Source organism: Hemibagrus wyckioides, linkage group LG29 (assembly GCF_019097595.1).
Source record: "Hemibagrus wyckioides isolate EC202008001 linkage group LG29, SWU_Hwy_1.0, whole genome shotgun sequence".
Classification (NCBI taxonomy): Eukaryota; Metazoa; Chordata; class Actinopteri; order Siluriformes; family Bagridae; genus Hemibagrus; species Hemibagrus wyckioides.
In genome coordinates, this window is record NC_080738.1 from 1,809,837 (window position 1) to 1,832,336 (window position 22,500).

At 42.4% G+C, this 22,500-nt stretch overlaps 3 protein-coding genes across 6 annotated transcripts in view; all 3 read right to left on the bottom strand.

Moving 5' to 3' along the window:
* saraf (store-operated calcium entry-associated regulatory factor) overlaps window positions 1-515 on the bottom strand; it is a 3,965-nt gene extending 3,450 nt beyond the window's left edge. For all 3 annotated transcript variants that reach the window (XM_058385115.1, XM_058385114.1, XM_058385113.1), the window contains exons 1-2: window positions 209-515; window positions 1-67 (exon numbers count right to left, since the gene is read on the bottom strand). The exon at window positions 1-67 is cut by the window's left edge and continues 112 nt beyond it. In XM_058385115.1, coding sequence (XP_058241098.1) covers window positions 1-67; window positions 209-275 — 134 coding nt within the window. In that variant the 5' untranslated portion in view covers window positions 276-515. The remainder of the gene's footprint in view (window positions 68-208) is intronic.
* Window positions 516-669: 154 nt separating this feature from the next.
* Window positions 670-15,400, bottom strand: slc24a2 (solute carrier family 24 member 2). Of its 2 annotated transcripts, XM_058385100.1 has the most exons (10): window positions 14,095-15,400; window positions 11,449-12,399; window positions 7,617-7,652; window positions 7,392-7,500; window positions 7,236-7,310; window positions 7,044-7,117; window positions 4,895-5,032; window positions 4,555-4,644; window positions 3,583-3,749; window positions 670-3,498 (listed from the first exon to the last, which is right to left on the bottom strand). In XM_058385100.1, exons 2-10 carry the CDS (start codon window positions 12,328-12,330, stop codon window positions 3,249-3,251), a joined length of 1,821 nt encoding a protein of 606 aa, XP_058241083.1. In that variant the 5' UTR covers window positions 12,331-12,399; window positions 14,095-15,400; the 3' UTR covers window positions 670-3,248. The 2 variants fall into 2 exon arrangements, with proteins under 2 accessions (XP_058241083.1, XP_058241084.1); XM_058385101.1 differs by lacking the exon at window positions 14,095-15,400 and having other exon boundaries at window positions 11,449-14,084.
* A 2,926-nt stretch (window positions 15,401-18,326) lies between these two features.
* The window catches only part of tspan5b (tetraspanin 5b), a 14,912-nt gene continuing 10,738 nt past the window's right edge, over window positions 18,327-22,500 (bottom strand). Inside the window, exon 9 of the mRNA XM_058385116.1 lies at window positions 18,327-20,080. Within this exon, the coding sequence (XP_058241099.1) occupies window positions 20,068-20,080 (13 nt within the window). The 3' untranslated portion in view covers window positions 18,327-20,067. The remainder of the gene's footprint in view (window positions 20,081-22,500) is intronic.

A 22,500-nucleotide genomic window follows, 5' to 3' on the forward strand; every position in this document is an offset into this window, starting at 1 on the left:
CGGCGAGCTGTGGTGTACCGGCCCCGGTACAGGGTCAGGGCCTGGACATCACGGAGCAACACGGCTCCTTTATATATACACACACACACACACACACACAGAGCAAGCCAAGTCCTCATTAATACACACACATGAATATATTACAAACATCATCACACGCTTCCGCTCTACTCCTACATGTAATAAATAGTTTATAACGCGACGTTACCGTCATTCCAGCAGTAGATGACCGGAGACATGAGCAGCTTGAGCAGGAAGAGCGCCGCCAGCGCCATGTTTACACTCTACTGGCTAACAAGCTAAAGCTAGCAAGACGAGATCTGTTCCACTGTCTCTGATTATTCCAGATATCTGGAACTGAAACACGAGTCAGGGTGATGAGTATAAACCCGACCTGCTCTGTGTTTCCACCGGATCACGAACACTCGACGTGTCTCTCGCTTATTACTGAGATAAACTGGCGCAATCGGACTGCAACGATATAAACATACACACTGCATCCGCTTCCGGGTCTGTCTGCGTCATAACTGTGGGACAATGATTTTTAACGGTCGAGCGAACTAGTATCAATAACTAGTATCGATAACTAGTAATCAGTTTTTATCCACATACACATATTAGACTTGAATCACTCTTGAAACAACAGTCTGGATTCAGATCCAAGTCGTTTTTATTATTTCTGTCAGCGTTCATATATAACATGGTGTGAGAAACAGATACAGGAGTTTTCTGAGGAATTCACTGAAGTAAACCTCACAAATAAACAGAATATATATCCCCAAAATGCTGAATATATAATATAGAATATGTCCTAAAAAATTCTTTACATTTAGTATTTTAGAAATCCTCATTTGTTGGTAATACAAAGGTCATGCTGTAATGGTAATACGTTAATGTTAGCATTCTTTTCAGCTCTAACCCTGACAAGTTAACTTTAAAGACCAAACAGTGACAATGATTCGGTTTCTAAGGTCCAGAAGGTGAACTACAATACACGCAGAAATTTATTACATTGATGAACATTAAAAGATTAGCATGAGACCTTGATTACTGCAGCGTAAATACATTAAATAAAGTAAATAAAATATCGTTAAATGCCATGGATGGGTATAGATGAGGATGATGAACTAATGAGGAAATATAAAATGTAGTGAGAAAATGTGATATAGACATCTAAAAGGTTGGCCCGGACACATACGCTGCTCCTGTTGGCTGGTGCGGTGACATCATGACGCCATATTTGGTTGTTGCTAGCCGCCGAGAGAAAGGCTGCATGCTATCAAATTTTCAGTCTCTTTTATTGATATAAATGGCTGTTTGGAATCCATAGTTCACCCACTCATGAAAAAACACAAAGAAAGCAGTGGAGAAGCTCTGGCTCTCAATGTTTCGCCATTAATTGTGACAATTACAGAAATGCACATGTGATCGATTGGAAGGTTTCTTAGGTACCGTACACAGAATATATTTTCTCACCGAGCGTGTTGTAATATGTGAAATATTACTTTCAGAACGAAGGTGTTACTTCCTACATATTAGAATTACAAGAAATACACCGATCAGGCATAACACTCTGAGCAGTGGGTTAGTGGGGGGGATATATTAGGCAGCAAGTCAACATTTTGTCCTCAAAGTTGATGTTAGAAGCAGGAAAAATGGACAAGTGTAAGGATTTGAGCGAGTTTGATGAAGGGCCAAATTGTGATGGCTAGACCACTGGATCAGAGCATCTCCAAAACTGCAGCTCTTGTGGGGTGTTCCCGGTCTGCAGTGGTCAGTATCTATCAAAAGTGCTCCAAGGAAGGAACAGTGGTGAACCGGTGACAGGCTCAATGATGCACGTGGGTATTGAAGGCTGGCCCGTGTGATCCGATCCAACAGACGAGCTACTGTTGCTCAAATTGCTGAAGAAGTTAATGCTGGTTCTGATAGAAAGGGGTCAGAATACACAGTGCAGGACGGGTCAGGGCTGTTTTGGCAGCAAGAGGGAGACCAAAACAATATTAGGCAGGTGGTCATAATGTTATGCCTGATTGATGTATGTACTACAAATGATATTAGCTATACCCCATTACTAAAATGGGTAGAACAGAGCTATCATGTTATATCATTATATCATTTTCCATATTTTTCCCATTAACTGTGCCTAACTGCATGAAGAACAAGTAGGAACAGTTATACGTTTGGGTTCTTGCGCAGTAGCAACAACTTGTACGACATCAAGTTGACACCAGAAGTTGCGGGTATGCCCGGTGTATCCTTTTAGATGTCTGTGTGTGATATTGTGTTTGGTTTGACAGAATGATGTGTTATATTCGAAAATACCGTAGGCAGCATTGGGGGGCAGTGTTTGTAAAATGATATGATATAAATATTAAACATCGTCACATCTATCACTTGTGTTGTTCTACAAATCTGATCTCTATTGACTAACAAACGGCATTAAATCAGCCATGTTTAAATAATACAGTATACACAAAACAAATCATTAATCTCCACCGTTACAGTGGAAGGAAATGCTTCAGTTGCCCCGCCTACAGTGTTCAGGCGTGTTTTTATTCAGTCCTGAAGCCTGAATCCCTGAGGAGTGAAAGTTTCTCGTCCTTCTTCCTATGCAGTGTCTCTCAGTAGTCCACACGTCCATCTTCTTCATTTCCCACGTTAAACCAGTTTAAACCTGCCGTGAACATCGGCGTCTTAATCTCCCTGGAAACGTTAACCAAAAATAATTTGCTAGTAAAATGATGTGGTGTTTTTTAACATCCCATGATGCACTGGTCCTGCTGGGTTCCTCCGTGATGTGTAGCTCTGCTTGAATTGTCTGTGGAGTTTACGCTATGGTTCTGTTTCGGTTCTGTATAGTGACTGTGTGATTGTGCAAATGACAAACAGCTCCGTTCAAGTGTTGTGTGTAATCTCTGTATAGTTTACTGTGTAGTTACTCTGTACTCTTCTGTGTCATTTCCTGTGTAGTGTCTGTCATTTCCTGTGTAGTTTCTGTCATTTCCTGTGTAGTTTCTGTCGTCCATGCCTTATCTGTGACTGTAACTTTTTGTTATTCATGGTCTCCGTGGGGTTTCTCAGTGGCTTCTGAAGGGGCTCTATGCTTTTCGTGTATTTGTGTAGGTGTTTTTTGTAGTTTCTCATATTTCTTTGTACATGTTGTCACGAAGCCCCTCAGAGACAGAGCCAGGGTGCGTGTTGTATCTCCAGGTTCTGCTTGGCACCACACGTTCCCCTGAGGCTCCTCAGATGGAGACGGGGCAGGTGATGATCTTGTCCTCCAGCATGACGCTGACCACGAGGAAAACGAAGTACAGCACGAACATCAAGAAGCCGAGCAGCTTGCTCATTCTCCACTTACACACGGCGATGGAGACGATGACGAAGATGAGCATGAGGAAGAGCAAGACGATGGCGCAGAACAGGCCGTTACTGCTCACTGCCACTGGCTTCAGGTTGTGAAATGCAGAGTAGAGCAGCCACGGGAAGGGCAAACTGACCGGAAAAGGACAGTCAAACATCAGAGCACATTAAGTTTCTTTTAATGCTTCTGATAGAGTTTATGATGATAATCCTTACCCCACTGTGATGTCAAATATGTTGGAACCCACGGAGCTCGACACGGCCATGTCTCCTAAACCTTTCCTGGCCACAATGACGCTGGTGATGAGATCTGGAATGGACGTTCCTGCTGCGAGAATCGTCAGCCCCATGATCTCCTCCGTAATGCCGATAGTCTCCCCGACCTGTGGTGGAAACCCAAAATTCACAGCTTTGAGGATTCTCGGTGTGTTACGATGTTCTGCTGTCTAATATTTTTGACATGATGTGCACACGAGGAGGTGATGTAGTGAATTATGTTCCCACATGACATCCTCCGACCCATGGGAATGTGGTAGCTTAGTGGTGAAGGTGTTGGACTACTAATCAGAAGGTTTTGAGTTTGAATCCCAGGTCCACCAAGCTGAGCCTTTCAACCCTTAACACTCAGTTGTACAAAATGAGATAAACATATAAGGGCGTCTGCCAAATGCAGTAAATATGAAACATCATTTAATTATTACAACACTGATTTTCTATCACATTCCAAATCCCGGAGAAATTCTGAATTCTAATTTTAGATCAAATAAGCGTACTGTATCTCCTGAAGCAGCGCATGTAAAAACCCAGGGAACTTTAAGTCCCATAACCTGCGAGAGACATGACGTTTGGTCAGTTCTGGTAGATGATGATGTTTGGGTTTAGCTTCTTTTTTTTTTAACTAACGAGTAGTTCTTGTACCTGTTCCAAATGACACTGCTATTTTAAAAGCCGCAGGCGTGTCCTAGCCTTAAGAGAGCAGGAACAGAAGTGAACAGCTAATTGGCTTTGGGATTTGGCTGCTTTTCTCTGTCTGTCTTTCTCAGTCTATCTTTATCTCTTTTCCTCTTCATCCACTCTGTAAATTTAAGCTTCCACATTCTTACTCTAGCTGTTCCGGCTGCTTCTATAGCAAACAGCAGCAACATTGACATTACATGTCTGTGATTGTGTGTGTGTGTTGATGTTCACCTGATGAGCCCACCACACCATCAAATAAGAGAAGACAGCAATCCAACTGATGGATCCCAGAAATGTCATGGGAAAGAACCTCTTTGAAGTCTAAGTGAAAAAGAAAAAATAAGAGGAAGTTGGTCAAATGTTGCTAACAGTGATGAAGGGTTTAATCCTGGTGCTAGCTTGGGGTTAGCATGGTGTAATAATCCCACACAAGAAAGAAACCTAGACAGAAAACAGCTTCTTCTTCTTTGGATAGTTAATGATTGTATTATTCCAAAGAGATTCTGCTTGGAACCCTGCCTGAAAATGAAATGCATGATAGGAAAAAAAAAAAGGAATTAAAGTTTCTCACATCTCTGCGGACGTCGGGCAGCGTGAGCCACAGTGGGAAGACAATAGGAAAAATGAAGAGGTACATCACTTGCTTCTGTCTTGTCTCCGGCCACGCTAAGCTGAGAGGCTGGTCTTCATCCTCCTCCTCTTCCTCACCCTGCATCAAAGTACTCAAATTCGTAACTGAGTCATGGACATAGATACACTATATTGCCAAAAGTATTCTCTCACCCATCCAAATAATCAGAATCAGGTGTTCCAATCACTTCCATGGCCACAGGTGTATAAAATCAAGCACCTAGGCATGCAGACTGTTTTTACAAACATTTGTGAAAGAATGGGTCGCTCTCAGGAGCTCAGTGAATTCCAGCGTGGAACTGTGATAGGATGCCACCTGTGCAACAAATCCAGTCGTGAAATTTCCTCGCTCCTAAATATTCCACAGTCAACTGTCAGCTGTATTATAAGAACGTGGAAGTGTTTGGGAACGACAGCAACTCAGCCACGAAGTGGTAGGCCACGTAAACTGACGGAGCGGGATCAGCGGATGCTGAGGCGCATAGTGCGAAGAGGTCGCCAACTTTCTGCAGAGTCAATCGCTACAGACCTCCAAACTTCATGTGGCCTTCAGATGAGCTCAAGAACAGTGCGCAGAGAGCTTCATGGAATGGGTTTCCATGGCCGAGCAGCTGCATCCAAGCCATACATCACCAAGTGCAATGCAAAGCGTCGGATGCAGTGGTGTAAAGCACGCCGCCACTAGACTCTAGAGCAGTGGAGACGCGTTCTCTGGAGTGACCAATCGCGCTTCTCCATCTGGCAATCTGATGGACGAGTCTGGGTTTGGCGGTTGCCAGGAGAACGGTACTTGTCTGACTGCATTGTGCCAAGTGTAAAGTTTGGTGGAGGGGGGATTATGGTGTGGGGTTGTTTTTCAGGAGCTGGGCTTGGCCCCTTAGTTCCAGTGAAAGGAACTCTGAATGCTTCAGCATACCTGTCCTGTTTACCAGGTTATGGCCAGAGCACTGTTTAGCAAGAAGGTACTGTGATTTAAAGTGATTATCTGTCTTCATTCATACAGGAGATCATGTCTATCAACAGCTCCATCTATACATGACATGAGAACAAGTGAAAAATGTTTCGAATCAACTATAAGTCAGTCCCAGTGTGTCATGTTCCTCGTGAAGGTTTCTGTACAGACAACACTCTGTTCTCAGGGTCCTTGTTCTCAATGTTCTTGTGTTTCTAGGGTCTGATGATATCCAGGTCCTATCATCCCAATAGTCTATGTACTTGAGGTTCTTGTTTTCAAAACCCTATGTTCCCAGTGTCCTAAATGCCTAGGGCTCTAAGTTCCCACTGTTCTAAGTTCCTTTGTTCCTAGACAACTATGCTCTAGTTGATCCAGTGAACTGTGTATGGTTCATGAGCCCTTTGTTTTCAGGTCCCTCTGCTTCTAGGTTACTGGTTTCCCAGCAGTCCCAACATTTTCAGGGTCCTATATGGGTCACTTATGTACCCTGGTGGGGTAACTAACAACAAGCAAACCAAATATCCTATGTCTCCAGATCCCTATATTCCTAGTACTAGTGGACCCCAATTTTCTAGCCTCCTATGTTCCCAAAGTGCAGAGTGTTCATAAAGTCCCATGTTAGTGTCCTTTTTTACAAAGTCATGAGAATCTCGAGGGCTCTATATACTTCAGTGTTTTGTTCTGGAAAATTGCCTATGTGCTTTGTGATTCCCAGAGGTCCCCAGGGTACTAATCCACAGTGGCAGGGGTATCAATCCTTATCCACAAAGGGCCAGTGTGGGGGCAAGTTTTCATTCCAACCGAGCAGAAGCCACACCTGAGTTTACTGAAAGCCAAGATCAGTTGATTAAACAGGTGGAATCAGGTGTGGCTCCTGCTTGATTGGAGTGAAAACCTGCACCACACCGACCCTTTGCAAATATTTAACACCCCTGCTCTATGGTATCATGTTCCCATGGTCTTAAATTCCTCTAATAAAATTTCCCTTAAAGCTACTTTATGTTCAGAGAAGTCTGTTCCCAAGACCAATATTCCCAAGGGTTAAGCTTGAAGTCTAACATCCCTTCCTTGTAATTTGTTGGGAAGTGACCACATGATGAACACATCTGTTGCTGGACTAGCAGCAGTGTGTTACCTGTGCTATGCTGCCGTTCATTGGCGGAGTGACTTCCACCTCCACACTCTTACTTTTGTGGAATTTCTTATCCACTGCAGAAAGAAGAACATAAAGAGAAGTAAAGTTTTTAGTGACACTGCGGTTCTGAAGCATGTGATTTGAGACAGATTAATGTGACAGTACACACTTATTCACTATTACAACACATACCAATGCCATTCATTTCATCTTCTCCCTTTTTTCTTGCCATCTTGTGCAGAATGGAAGCTTTGTCCTTGAATCTCCCTAAAACACACAACATAATATACTAGTTAATGCTAGGTAGTGTTAGCTTCAGTAAGAGGCTGCTGTGTTGAGGTGCGTTACCTTCACTGAGTGGGTCGAGTGTGTGGATCATGAGCTGGAAGATGCTGTTCCTCATCAGTGAGTTGTGCAGAGAGGCGGAGCTTACACCTCGCTGAAGGTGGGGCTTGGCCTGAGGCAGGAAGAGCATTTATAGTGCAGTAGACTGGCTGATACACTGATATCGATGTTGTGATATGATACTCATGATACTGTAATTTCAGAGCTGTGGAGTGAAGGTTTACGTACCGAGAGTTTGTTTCCATCACCTCCAGCGTTGTCAGCCTTCAGAAAGACAAAGAATGTTAATTCATTAAAACTATTTTTTAAAAATGATTATTATTTCTCTAAATGATATCATTCCCCAGACAGGTTGGTTTCAGTCAGTGCTTCAGACTTTCTCTGAATACTTTGTGTACCAGGCTGCATGTGTTATATCAACAGTGTACGGGGATTAAAATGAAGGAATATAATCCTTAAGACAATAGATTGTGTTTGTGTGTGTGTCTGATGTGTGCAAGGAGTCTTCCAAGCTTCCAAGCCCCGCCCTCTTTTAAATCCTAGTATGAATTGTGAGTTGGCTTTTAAAGGAAAGGTGTGGGTCTGAACAGCACTGATCTGTTTGGAGGTGGGGCTAATTTCTAAAAAGACACTACACAGATTCTGAATTCATTTAATAGTTTACATGAATAACATTGATTCACTTCAAAACAGTTAGAGTCAGATTTAAAGTGCCAAAGCCAGACCGTGATGGAGCGGAGATCATGCTGTTCAGATGTCATAGCAAGCAGCATCTCTGTACTTTATCATCAAATATCATGTAGAGTGGGTGTGGAGCTGTGGACTAGCAGCAACGTGTTACAGAGCTTTAATTGCTTTCATTTATGATTTTGCCAAATGACTTTTGAGTGGGAGAAAAATCACAGTCACTCATACATGGGAAGAAATGTACACATAGTCATGTAGTGAAGGAAATCATGAGATTCAGTGTCTGAGACAGAAAGAAACAGGATTCATGTGATAGTTTCACTAAAAAAAACAAAACATATGAAGCAGAATGGAAAAAAGAAACATCCAGAATAGCCTGGAACCCAAAAGAAAATTAATAACATTTTTTTCTCTAATAGAATAAATTAATAAATATAAAAATATTGTTTCAAAGGAAGAAGGGAAGGATAAAAGAAGTGATTTGAACAGCAAAATATTTTGTCTCCTAATACATAATGTAGTTCAGAACTCACCCAATAACCAAGAACCACACAAATACAACCACTTACTGAGCTGTCCTCAGTCCTGATCCAGCATCTTTACTGATCCACTTCTGGTCCACTTTTGTTGCCCCAATACACAAAGCCACTGGTCTCAGTGATCATATCAAGTCGTCTCCTAACACTGATATGCTGATGACACACAACGTGCCTTTCTTTGTCCACCTCCCAAGTGTCTCGGACTGCCTTTCTGACATGTCTTCCAGGATGAACACCCACATAAAAGATTAAACCATGTCATAGCTGAGGACTTATACATGCTGGATCTTTCTGATAGGGAGGATGGCCTTACAGTCTCTCCATGGCACACAGACACCAGCTCCACTAGATTTTTTGTTCAACATCAACATAGCATCAACAGAATCCCAACTTTCCTATAAAAATTGCTCAGGTTCACATTTAAACTCCAGACTACTGCACCCTTGTACTTACTGGTCTCAATTCTAGAGCATGCCTAAGTGTCTCTTCATGACCAGTATACTTTGATCAATTATGGCCAGGTCTGGGACATCATCGCCCCCCTTTGATACTTCCTGAGGACGTTATTCAAAACATGACTGTAATTTTCTGAGGGTTTCTCATGCAGCTTCAAATTTCTGTCACAGAAGAAATCCAATTTAAATTCTATTCTTTTGCTTAACAAGCCTCAAAGTGGTTGCTTCAGAACAACCCAGAACACACCAACTTAGATCTTTAACCATAGCTAAGACATGTCCTTTTTCAAGATTAAGGAAGGACAAGCTCTCCCTAGTTTAATGTTCTGGGTCTTCTCAGGAAGAACAAAACCCACTTAACCCCATCAAAATGGACAATGAGCATGGAGCTGTAAGGTTATTTGGAACAGCAGGTAAAACACCAAAATAGGTTCCACAAACTGTAAATGAATTGTATGCACAGTGAGTGGAAAAATAGACTGAAACTGCTCAAGAAACTACTAGACTCCTGATCTGACTGGATTGATGATGTTATTAAGATCATTCTACTGCAAAACTAGCATTAGTTTCCAGTCCTCCTGGACACAAGTCCACACTCTCAGTGTATTGTTTATCACTGCAATTGAAGCTGTTTCCACATGTGGAAGTACCTGGAAAAGAGCCTAAATCTCCTAAAAGTTGGAATGTAAATAAATGGCATGATCACACAGTCTTTGTGAGACAGACATTCAACTTAGAAGGTCACTCCTTGAGGCATTAAAAGACTTTCTTTTATATTTATTCATTGTCACACTCACGGTCATTCTGGATTACTGGTTTTCAGTCAGACTGTTGCCATGGACTGAAGTGAGAAAAATCTTACACTACGGACACAAATATGTAAAACTACTAAAAATAATTTCAGACAAGAACTATGTCTTTGAGAAAATCACTATCACTCAACTAAAATGATGGTTTGAGTTTGAGGTCATGCTGTTTTGACTCTTGAGGACACAGCGTCGCTCCTGGCTAAAGTTAGCTGCGCTAACAGGATCTGATGTGCTTATCTGATTAGTGCAGAGGAACAAGGGGTTACACCTGGGTATCCATGCCTCTGCGGGGTCTACACCTCCACACCCAATACACACCTGTCCTTTTATCTTTTTGTCAAGAAAAATGTACCATACAGGTTCCCCAAGATACAACAATGTAAATTAACACAAAATGGAACAATAGTGGTCTTTAGATCCAATTCTGTATCTCAAAGATATTTCACTACCATTAATATCCTGGAAAGGTACCAGAGATTTACCCTTGAGGGTCTCACCCACTTGACAAGGATCTGTACCCTACAATCTCAGTTTAGTATCTTTTTTTTTCTGGCAGGTTTAGCAGTGCTGGCTCAGAGGTTAAGGATGTGGCCCACTGATTTAGACTGTGAGTTTAAACCCCAGCACTACGAGGCTGAAACTTATCCACAAATTCATGATGACGGAATACTGCTTGCTGTAATCATTATCAAAGTATTAAACATGCTAAATATATGAGAAATGTCACTACTGAGGACTTTTGACATGTGAAATGCGGACGTCTTGAGTCACCTGAACACTGAAAGAAGGAAACACCATGCCAGCAATGAAAGCAACAAATCTGTCTCCAGTTGCATGAGAGATAAGCAAGCCTTTAGTTTTAAGAACTTGATAGTGTTAAAAGCAAATCTGAATCTTTAATGTAATGTATCCCTATATGCTAAAATATGCTAAAGGTGGTGGACTTTGGATCACAAGGTCCAAATCCCAGCACCACCAAGCAGCCAATGCTAGGTCCTTGAACAAGTCCCTTAACCCTCAACTGCTCAGTTTTATAAGTGAGATTAAAGTCGTTCTGGACACTGATGTCTGCCAGACGCTGTAAATGTAAAAAGCCGTTGCTCTGCAGAAAGATGATATTTATAGGTTATATAAGTCAAAGCAAAGTATATAACATTCTCCATGACAACCATAGTAAGTCTACTGTCATTCTGATATCTGGGGACAGGGATAGAAAGTTAGATACATACATGATATATCATATACATATAAGGAAGTGGTACATAATTGTAAGAGGGTGTGGCCAAAGCATCTTTGCTGCATGTCATGCTGTACTTTTTGATGAATGAGTGAAGGCTTGAGAAAGATGAAGCACCTTCATAAAATAACACCCACACCTCTCTACACCCTACCTCACCAACCTTCACCAGTCAGCCATCTTTGCCTTATTTTGACATGTGTGCCTGACAGGTATTCTGTTCTTCAGATACTTTTTCACAGTTGATGCCCCTGCTGAACCTCAGTCCAGCAGGAGACTTCCTGTGTATCTCTTCAGCCATGAAACCTTGGACAGTGATTGAGACTGACTCACCTTGGGCACAGCCTCCACTTCATTCACCTGGTTCCAGGTAAGCAGTTTCTTGATGAGCTCCTCCACAGAGGCGTTGAATTTCATGAATAGCACGTAGGAACCGTAACCTCCGAGCAGAGCCATGCTCTCCAGGTAGGTGATATAATTGTCCAAGAAGAAGAAGATGAGCATAATGAGGTCCATGATGTAGAAGGAGACATCACGAAAGAGTGGCCACCAAGTGAGGTTGAGTATCTCACGTGAGAACAGTGCACACATGCCGATCACAAACAGGATGTTGAAGACGGCAGAACCTACAATGGTGCCGATCCCAACATTGCTGTGTGAGATGAACACACCAATGAAAGATGTGAAGAGCTCAGGAGCAGAGCCTCCAGCTGCCATAAAGGTGGCACCTGCGACATCATCTGAGATCTGCAGTTTCTCCGTGATGACAGTAAGCGCTGGGACAAAGAACTCGTCACACACAATGGCCAGCGCGATGAACATATACAGCATCCCAAATATGTGCAGCACCACGGCGCCCTGACGCCTTTCCTCCAGAGAGAAAAAATCCTCAGGATAATCTCCATGGTTCTCTAGGACCAATGGCATCGCTGTGGTAACATCCACTACTTCCTGCTGGGTGGAGCGTGGAGTTCTGTGGTGCTGAGACTCATCTCTTCCTCTGAAGGCACTCCAACACAGGAGCAGAGAGAATGCGAACAAGCTCAGCACGAACCCAAGGATCCGGGATGCACGAAATTTCCTCCTCACACGATGCCTTCTTGGATGCTGTTTGGCTGAAACCATGGTGACCATGGCTGATGGATGACTCGGTGGTCCGATGGGCTGTCTCAGAGCTGTGGAGTGGCAGGCATGGCTCCGCCCACAATTAAACATGATAGGAAGGACACACTCCCTGATTCCACACTGGGGTAAGATCCTCTAATGGTTTCCCCATAATAAGATCTGCAAGAGAAAGAAAAGAATTTCAGCTTGGATGTTGAAGTCGAGGTGAGATTTTTATTTCTACCTAGTCTAGAGTCTCTAGCAGTATTGTTCATTATATCTTTATAAGTAATAAGGTTATGTGAGAGAACAGCGTTATATACAGTAGCCATTTATATTCCAAAAGGTCTGAATGGCTCCACCTGTGGAATTCTCCAAGCTTGATTTAAACCCAGGAGCTAGGGTCTAAATAAACAATCAGACTGAAAAAACTTAAAAAACAGGGACAGTAACACCTGAGTGATGCAACTTGCTGTGATTTCACCCTGTCCTCGGATCGTAGTTACAAATCCTGATGACATCACATCCACAGAGGCCAGAGTTCAAGACGGAAACATCATGGATTTATCCCAAGCCCCGCCTTATTTTCATTTCCTGTCCAATGACTGCTTAGCATCAGAGTTAGCGTTACCTTCGACAGTCTTTTCAGCCAACGCTTAAATAAAAAGCTGCAGATCGGATGAAAAGATAATAAGCATTTTGAAAAGTCACACCTGACACTAGTTTCCAAAAAATAAATAAATGAAATAAAAATGTTGCCTTTCATTTGATTTCGTGTGCTGAGGAATAAACCATACTTACATAATGGAACCCAAACGTAGCGGTAGCGACTGAATACTTTTTTTAATCAGGACGATTGTTCAGAGCATTTTGGGTGTTTTTATTTTACCTTCTCATTTGAATGACACACTGTTGATGACGTCTTTAAGATGTTCCAAACAGTACTGAAGCGGTCTCTGATGGTTTCTACCTCAAACTGATTCGTTAGGACTCGTGTTAGTTGTTTAATAATGAAATCAAGTTTTTTAAGTATTAGACACCTGACCTGTATATTTACAGTAAGTGAGAGTGGGCGGAGCTTCCTCTCTCCACACCGTCACTTTGATGCTAATCTGCCATAGCCGTTCGTCAGGTCACATGTACATGAGCGTATCTGCTGTTACGTAAGTTACGAAAGGTGAAGGGGAAGGTGAAAGAAAACATCTTTTGTCCTCGTAGATCCTTAGCTGTCATGTGACCAGATACGCTCAGGTAGAAATCAGATGAAATAATTATTGAATAAAAACGAATCGATTTGCACCAAAAAAGTGCTGATTGGTTCTTATTAAAGCCTCCCAGTTTAAAATCAGCAGCCCCCTCCTCCATCCGCAGCGTGTCGTTTGTCCATCTGTCGGTCTAACGACTTAATCCGATCGAGAAGCCGCTGATCTCCTGACCTTCCTCACCTCTCGCCTCCAAACTCAACCCGCTACTTTCACTCTGATTCACACAGCACTGCGCTCTCATGTGATATTCATTGTTTTAACAACAGTATGCAAATGAACCCTCCAATAAGAACATTAATTAATCTTATTAACGGCATGACATCATTAAAGAGCAGGATCGAAGTTCAGACATATTCCAACTGCAGTAAAGTACACGTTAATATAATTAACCTCAGCTACCCTATTAGTGCACTTTCTTTCTTTCTTTCTTTCTCTTCTAATGATGTTGTTATTTAGCGCTGGAAAGATTGACACCAGAAATAATTGACACAAAGAGAAGCCTTAATTTAAGTTTCAAATATACTTAAAGATCAGCATTTAAAAATAAAATTAAAGCATCATCAAGCAAACAATACGACTGTTATAGAATAAGAAAGAAAAATAGTTTTACCTCAGGACTGTCCGACTCCTGAGACGCCTCTCAGCCAACATGCATCAGGACTGAGACACAGCCACGAATCAGAGAGGAGGAGGAATTAATCTCTCTCTCTCTCTCTCTCTCTATCGACTTTCTGTCCTTTTCCTGTCCTAGACGAGTTCATGTAACCCAGTCTGGTTATAAAACACCTCATTGAGGCTCTTGTTAATATTAAAGATATTCGTAAGTAAAAGACTGTAATGCATTTATGTGTCACAGAGTTATATAACGATTCTCCTTTAAATGATTCAGTGCATCAGAAATCCGATCATGATGGAGCTGATTAGATAACGATTCTTTACTATATGATTCAGAGTGTTATAAATTAGATAATGATGGAGTCAATTAGATAACAATTCTTTAATATATGATTCAGTGTGTAATAAGTTAGATAATGATGGAGTCAACTAGATAACGATTCTTTACTAAATGATTCGATGTACCAAGGATTAGACATAAATGGAGTTGATTAGTTACTGATTCTGTCCTGAATGATTCAGGTCATCCTAAATGAGATCAGAATAGGTTCATTTAGATACTGTTGCTTTGAATCACAGGAATGAAATATTATTGTAATAGATTCAAATCGATCCTCACTGTGAATATCTGATGCTAGCTGTAGGTGAGGCCTCTCTTTGGAGCACACATAATGCCGAGTCAAGGCGATGAAACTGAATCCTGTTTGAATGGAGGTGGATTAAGGATGAAGAGCAGCTCCTAATCCCGGATTATCCACGCTGCTTTCCCACATGAGAAGACTCGTGTAATGAAGTGCACTTCAGGTGATTTAGGAAGCAAAGATTCATTTATGAAGTGGAATAATCCGATACATAATCACTACTGCGGCCTCTCTGTCTATTACTGTTAATGAAGGAGGCGTGGCCTCTGTGTCTATTACTGTTAATGAAGGAGGCGTGGCCTCTGTGTCTATTACTGTTAATGAAGGAGGCGTGGCCTCTGTGTCTATTACTGTTAATGAAGGAGGCATGGGCTCTGTGTCTATTACTGTTAATGAAGGAGGTGTGGCCTCTGTGTCTATTACTGTTAATGAAGGAGGCGTGGGCTCTGTGTCTATTACTGTTAATGAAGGAGGCGTGGGCTCTGTGTCTATTACTGTTAATGAAGGAGGTGTGGCCTCTGTGTCTATTACTGTTAATGAAGGAGGCATGGCCTGTGTGTCTATTACTGTTAATGAAGGAGGCGTGGCCTGTGTGTCTATTAGTGTTAATGCAGGTATGGTCTCTGTGTCTATTAGTGTTAATGAAGGAGGCGTGGCCTCTGTGTCTATTACTGTTAATGAAGGAGGCGTGGCCTCTGTGTCTATTACTGTTAATGAAGGAGGCGTGGCCTCTGTGTCTATTAGTGTTAATGAAGGAGGCGTGGCCTCTGTGTCTATTAGTGTTAATGAAGGAGGCCTGGCCTCTGTGTCTATTAGTGTTAATGAAGGAGGTGTGGTCTCTGTGTCTATTAGTGTTAATGAAGGAGGCGTGGTCTCTGTGTCTATTAGTGTTAATGAAGGAGGCGTGGCCTATGTGTCTATTAGTGTTAATGAAGGAGGCGTGGTCTCTGTGTCTATTAGTGTTAATGGAGGAGGTATGGTCTCTGTGTCTATTAGTGTTAATGTAGGAGGTGTGGTCTCTGTGTCTATTAGTGTTAATGAAGGAGGTATGGTCTCTGTGTCTATTAGTGTTAATGAAGGAGGCGTGGCCTCTGTGTCTACTAGTGTTAATGTAGGAGGTGTGGCCTCTGTGTCTATTAGTGTTAATGAAGGAGGCGTGGCCTCTGTGTCTACTAGTGTTAATGTAGGAGGTGTGGTCTCTGTGTCTATTAGTGTTAATGAAGGAGGTATGGTCTCTGTGTCTATTAGTGTTAATGAAGGAGGCGTGGCCTCTGTGTCTACTAGTGTTAATGTAGGAGGTGTGGCCTCTGTGTCTATTAGTGTTAATGAAGGAGGCATGGCCTCTGTGTCTACTAGTGTTAATGTAGGAGGTGTGGTCTCTGTGTCTATTAGTGTTAATGAAGGAGGCGTGGCCTCTGTGTCTACTAGTGTTAATGTAGGAGGTGTGGCCTCTGTGTCTATTAGTGTTAATGAAGGAGATATGGTCTCTGTGTCTATTAGTGTTAATGTAGGAGGTGTGGTCTCTGTGTCTATTAGTGTTAATGAAGGAGGTATGGTCTCTGTGTCTACTAGTGTTAATGTAGGAGATATGGTCTCTGTGTCTATTAGTGTTAATGTAGGAGGTGTGGTCTCTGTGTCTATTAGTGTTAATAAAGGTGCAGCCTCTGTGTCTATTAGTGTTAATGTAGGAGGTGTGGTCTCTGTGTCTATTAGTGTTAATGTAGGAGGTATGGTCTCTGTGTCTATTAGTGTTAATGTAGGAGGTGTGGTCTCTGTGTCTATTAGTGTTAATGTAGGAGGTGTGGTCTCTGTGTCTATTAGTGTTAATGTAGGAGGTATGGTCTCTGTGTCTATTAGTGTTAATGTAGGAGGTGTGGTCTCTGTGTCTATTAGTGTTAATGTAGGAGGTGTGGTCTCTGTGTCTATTAGTGTTAATGTAGGAGGTATGGTCTCTGTGTCTATTAGTGTTAATGTAGGAGGTATGGTCTCTGTGTCTATTAGTGTTAATGTAGGAGGTGTGGTCTCTGTGTCTATTAGTGTTAATAAAGGTGCAGCCTCTGTGTCTATTAGTGTTAATGTAGGAGGTGTGGTCTCTGTGTCTATTAGTGTTAATGTAGGAGGTGTGGTCTCTGTGTCTATTAGTGTTAATAAAGGTGCAGCCTCTGTGTCTATTAGTGCTAATGTAGGAGGTATGGTCTCTGTGTCTATTAGTGTTAATGTAGGAGGTATGGTCTCTGTGTCTATTAGTGTTAATGTAGGAGGTGTGGTCTCTGTGTCTATTAGTGTTAATAAAGGTGCAGCCTCTGTGTCTATTAGTGTTAATGTAGGAGGTGTGGTCTCTGTGTCTATTAGTGTTAATAAAGGTGCAGCCTCTGTGTCTATTAGTGCTAATGTAGGAGGTGTGGTCTCTGTGTCTATTAGTGTTAATGTAGGAGGTGTGGCCTCTGTGTCTATTAGTGTTAAAGAAGGAGGTGTGGCCTCTGTGTCTATTAGTGTTAATGAAGGAGGCGTGGTCTCTGTGTCTATTAGTCTTAATGGAGGTATGGTCTCTGTGTCTATTAGTGTTAATGAAGGAGGTGTGGCCTCTGTGTCTATTAGTGTTAAAGAAGGAGGTGTGGCCTCTGTGTCTATTAGTGTTAATGTAGGAGGTATGGTCTCTGTGTCTATTAGTGTTAATGAAGGAGGTGTGGTCTCTGTGTCTATTAGTGTTAATGAAGGAGGTGTGGTCTCTGTGTCTATTAGTGTTAATGTAGGAGGTATGGTCTCTGTGTCTATTAGTGTTAATGAAGGAGGTGTGGTCTCTGTGTCTATTAGTCTTAATGGAGGAGGTATGGTCTCTGTGTCTATTAGTGTTAATGTAGGAGGTGTGGCCTCTGTGTCTATTAGTGTTAATGTAGGAGGTGTGGCCTCTGTGTCTATTAGTGTTAATGAAGGAGGTGTGGTCTCTGTGTCTATTAGTCTTAATGGAGGAGGTATGGTCTCTGTGTCTATTAGTGTTAATGTAGGAGGTGTGGTCTCTGTGTCTATTAGTGTTAATGTAGGAGGTGTGGTCTCTGTGTCTATTAGTGTTAATGAAGGAGGTATGGTCTCTGTGTCTATTAGTGTTAATGTAGGAGGTGTGGTCTCTGTGTCTATTAGTGTTAATGAAGGAGGTGTGGTCTCTGTGTCTATTAGTGTTAATGAAGGAGGTGTGGTCTCTGTGTCTATTAGTGTTAATGTAGGAGGTATGGTCCCTGTGTCTATTAGTGTTAATGAAGGAGGTGTGGTCTCTGTGTCTATTAGTGTTAATGAAGGAGGTGTGGTCTCTGTGTCTATTAGTGTTAATAAAGGTGCAGCCTCTGTGTCTATTAGTGTTAATGAAGGAGGTGTAGCCTGTGTGGCCTCCGTGTCCATTAGTGTTAATAGAGGAGGCATGGCTTCTATGTATCAGTGTTAACGAAGGGGACGTGGCCCCTGTGTCTATTAGTGTTAATCGAGGAGGCGTCGCCTCTTTGTTTGTCAGTCTCAGTGAAAGGGGCGTGGTCTTTAAGCACCCTTATAAAAACATCACAGTGTGTAATTAGTGTTATAATAAGAGGAAACAGACTTTTACCAAAACATATCAAACTTTATTGTTCACACGCCTCAGGAGGGAGAATAGATTCTGTTCAAATACAATACTGTAAAAAGACTTCAACAAATCACATCAACCACAACACACACAAGCAGTGAGTCTGTCCAGGAGGGAAAAATAACCCTGCTTAAATAACACAAGTGCTGGAGTTACATCATTCTGATAAAAAACACAACAACTATACTCTCAGGTATTTACACTACTCTTCTTCATGTGCATCGAAAACAAAACTCTCTCTCTCTCTCTCTCTCCCTCCCACCAGCTCTACTTAGATACGCTAATTAAATAAGCTAATTTACTGTATTTTCTGGACTATAAGTTACTCCAGAGTGAACAATACGCCACACTAAATACTGACACGGCACTTCAGTGCCACCTGCTGGTGTGGGGGTTTAGTCACCAGTTTCTAATCTTTCTGTTATTGTCATACAGAAGGATTATAAACACTCCGTCAGAATTATCATGTAATAGTGTTAGTGTCCGCTAGCGCAGATTTTCAATTAGCACCAAGCTAACGGTAGTGCAATTATTTATAATGTGTAGATCAATTATCTGACTAATTTACCAACAACAACATCTTATAGCCCAGACAATCCAGTAAGTGCAACACACTTTCTCACACAGCTAGCATGAAAACATTCAGAACATTTACATAAACTAGAGCTAGAATATTAGTCATACTGATCTAAAGCGCTAGAACAACAAAGCACCTGCTATCGACACTTTATTCCAGTAAAACAAACAAACCGTGAGGCGTGTTTTAAATCTACCATACCGAATAACATGCTAAACATATTCAAGTATCAAATGTTAGCTAATTATTTATGAATATTTTCACCTCAATTCCAAAAGAAAAGAAAAGAAAAGAACTGAACATCTCTTTCAGGTAACTAGCTTTGTTTTTGCTATTAACGCAACACTTTAGCATAGTTAGCATATCTATCGCTAGTCGTTTCAAAAGTAACCAGTTAAATTTGTCTGGATTTACGCCGAAATCCAGATTCCTTAAACACAACGTTAGCGTTATCTTGTAATCTATACTATTTCTGTTGATACTGGGTGCTTTTATGCTAATATTATTACCCAGTACACATGCAGTGCTTCTCATTACCTGCCACTTAGAACAGATTTAGCAATTAATCACGAAAAAGCAGTGCTCTGAAATCGACCCATTTCTGTACAGCATGTTAGAGAGACAAAAAGTTTATATAGTAAATTAGTTATGCTAGTTATGTTTTTTTTTTTTTATAATACATTTACCTCACATGTAGATGCAAATGGATCTGTGAGGCTAACATCGCTAACAGCTAGCGGAATATTCTGACCGCGACAATGCTGAAAGTTCTGCTAATTGATGAAAAGTTCAACACTGACTAGCTTACAGCTTTTATAAATCTGTCACTGAGTGCGTGAGGTGATTTAGGTGTTAGCATGATGCTAGCTGGTCTTCATAAACTTCCGCTAGCCGTTAGCAAGGTTTAAGATTGACAAAGGATATTTGTCAGTTGACTGTGTTGAAAATTCATGTTCACCCCCCCCCCATGTTAGACTCCACCCTGTGGTCAGTGCAGGAACTGCGGTCAGTAAAGAGGATAGAAGTACGGCTCAGAAAGTGACACATGGTCAGTGATTTGAAGTGTTTTAGGAATAAAAATGAAGGTGAAAATTCCTCCTCCCTCGAACTGGACGCTGAGACGCCACCGCCTTCGGGAGGTCAAGTGAACAAACTGAAAATGTTAAAGAGACTAATGTTAGGAGGAAAGACAAAGACGGTTTCATTAAGTGTGTGTGTGTGTGTGTGTGTGTGTGAAGCAGCTTGTTTAACATTCATTATGACATCATTAGTTGTCAGGAAGGATTTAAGTTCTCCAACACTGATTAATCTGAATATAACTTAATGAACACAAAAATGTGCCCACACACACATATGTACACACACACACACACACATATGTACACACACACACACACGTACACACACACATATGTACACACACACACATATGTACACACACACACACACGTACACACACACATATGTACACACACACATACACTATATTGCCAAAAGTATTCTCTCACCCATCCAAATAATCAGAATCAGGTGTTCCAATCACTTCCATGGCCACAGGTGTATAAAATCAAGCACCTAGGCATGCAGACTGTTTTTACAAACATTTGTGAAAGAATGGGTCGCTCTCAGGAGCTCAGTGAATTCCAGCGTGGAACTGTGATAGGATGCCACCTGTGCAACAAATCCAGTCGTGAAATTTCCTCGCTCCTAAATATTCCACAGTCAACTGTCAGCTGTATTATAAGAACGTGGAAGTGTTTGGGAACGACAGCAACTCAGCCACGAAGTGGTAGGCCACGTAAACTGACGGAGCGGGGTCAGCGGATGCTGAGGCGCATAGTGCGAAGAGGTCGCCAACTTTCTGCAGAGTCAATCGCTACAGACCTCCAAACTTCATGTGGCCTTCAGATTAGCTCAAGAACAGCGCGCAGAGAGCTTCATGGAATGGGTTTCCATGGCCGAGCAGCTGCATCCAAGCCATACATCACCAAGTGCAATGCAAAGCGTCGGATGCAGTGGTGTAAAGCACGCCGCCACTGGACTCTAGAGCAGTGGAGACGCGTTCTCTGGAGTGACGAATCGCGCTTCTCCATCTGGCAATCTGATGGACGAGTCTGGGTTTGGCGGTTGCCAGGAGAACGGTACTTGTCTGACTGCATTGTGCCAAGTGTAAAGTTTGGTGGAGGGGGGATTATGGTGTGGGGTTGTTTTTCAGGAGCTGGGCTTGGCCCCTTAGTTCCAGTGAAAGGAACTCTGAATGCTTCAGCATACCAAGACATTTTGGACAATTCCATGCTCCCAACTTTGTGGGAACAGTTTGGAGCTGGCCCCTTCCTCTTCCAACATGACTGTGCACCAGTGACCAAAGCAAGGTCCATAAAGATATGGATGACAGAGTCTGGTGTGGAGGAACTTGACTGGCCTGCACAGAGTCCTGAACTCAACCCGATAGAACACCTTTGGGATGAATTAGAGCGGAGACTGAGAGCCAGGCCTTCTCGTCCAACATCAGTGTGTGTCCTCACAAATGCGCTTCTGGAAGAATGGTCAAAAATTCCCATAAACACACTCCTAAACCTTGTGGACAGCCTTCCCAGAAGAGTTGAAGCTGTGAGAGCTGCAAAGGGTGGACCGACGCCATATTGAACCCTATGGATTAGGAATGGGATGTCACTTAAGTTCATATGCGAGTCAAGGCAGGTGAGCGAATACTTTTGGCAATATAGTGTATGTACACACACACACATACACTATGTGTATGTCAACTCTTCTGGGAAGGCTGTCCTCCACCAAACTTTACACTTGGCACAATGCAGTCAGACAAGTACCGTTCTCCTGGCAACCGCCAAACCCAGACTCGTCCATCAGATTGCCAGATGGAGAAGCGCGATTGGTCACTCCAGAGAACGCGTCTCCACTGCTCTAGAGTCCAGTGGCGGTGTGCTTTACACCACTGCATCCGACGCTTTGCATTGCACTTGGTGATGTATGGCTTGGATGCAGCTGCTCGGCCATGGAAACCCATTCCATGAAGCTCTCTGCGCACTGTTCTTGAGCTCATCTGAAGGCCACATGAAGTTTGGAGGTCTGTAGCGATTGACTCTGCAGAAAGTTGGCGACCTCTTCGCACTATGCGCCTCAGCATCCGCTGACCCCGCTCCGTCAGTTTACGTGGCCTACCACTTCGTGGCTGAGTTGCTGTCGTTCCCAAACACTTCCACGTTCTTATAATACAGCTGACAGTTGACTGTGGAATATTTAGGAGCGAGGAAATTTCACGACTGGATTTGTTGCACAGGTGGCATCCTATCACAGTTCCACGCTGGAATTCACTGAGCTCCTGAGAGCGACCCATTCTTTCACAAATGTTTGTAAAAACAGTCTGCATGCCTAGGTGCTTGATTTTATACACCTGTGGCCATGGAAGTGATTGGAACACCTGATTCTGATTATTTGGATGGGTGAGCGAATACTTTTGGCAATATAGTGTATGTACACACACACACATATGTACACACACACACATATGTATACACACACACACACACACACACACACATATGTACACACACA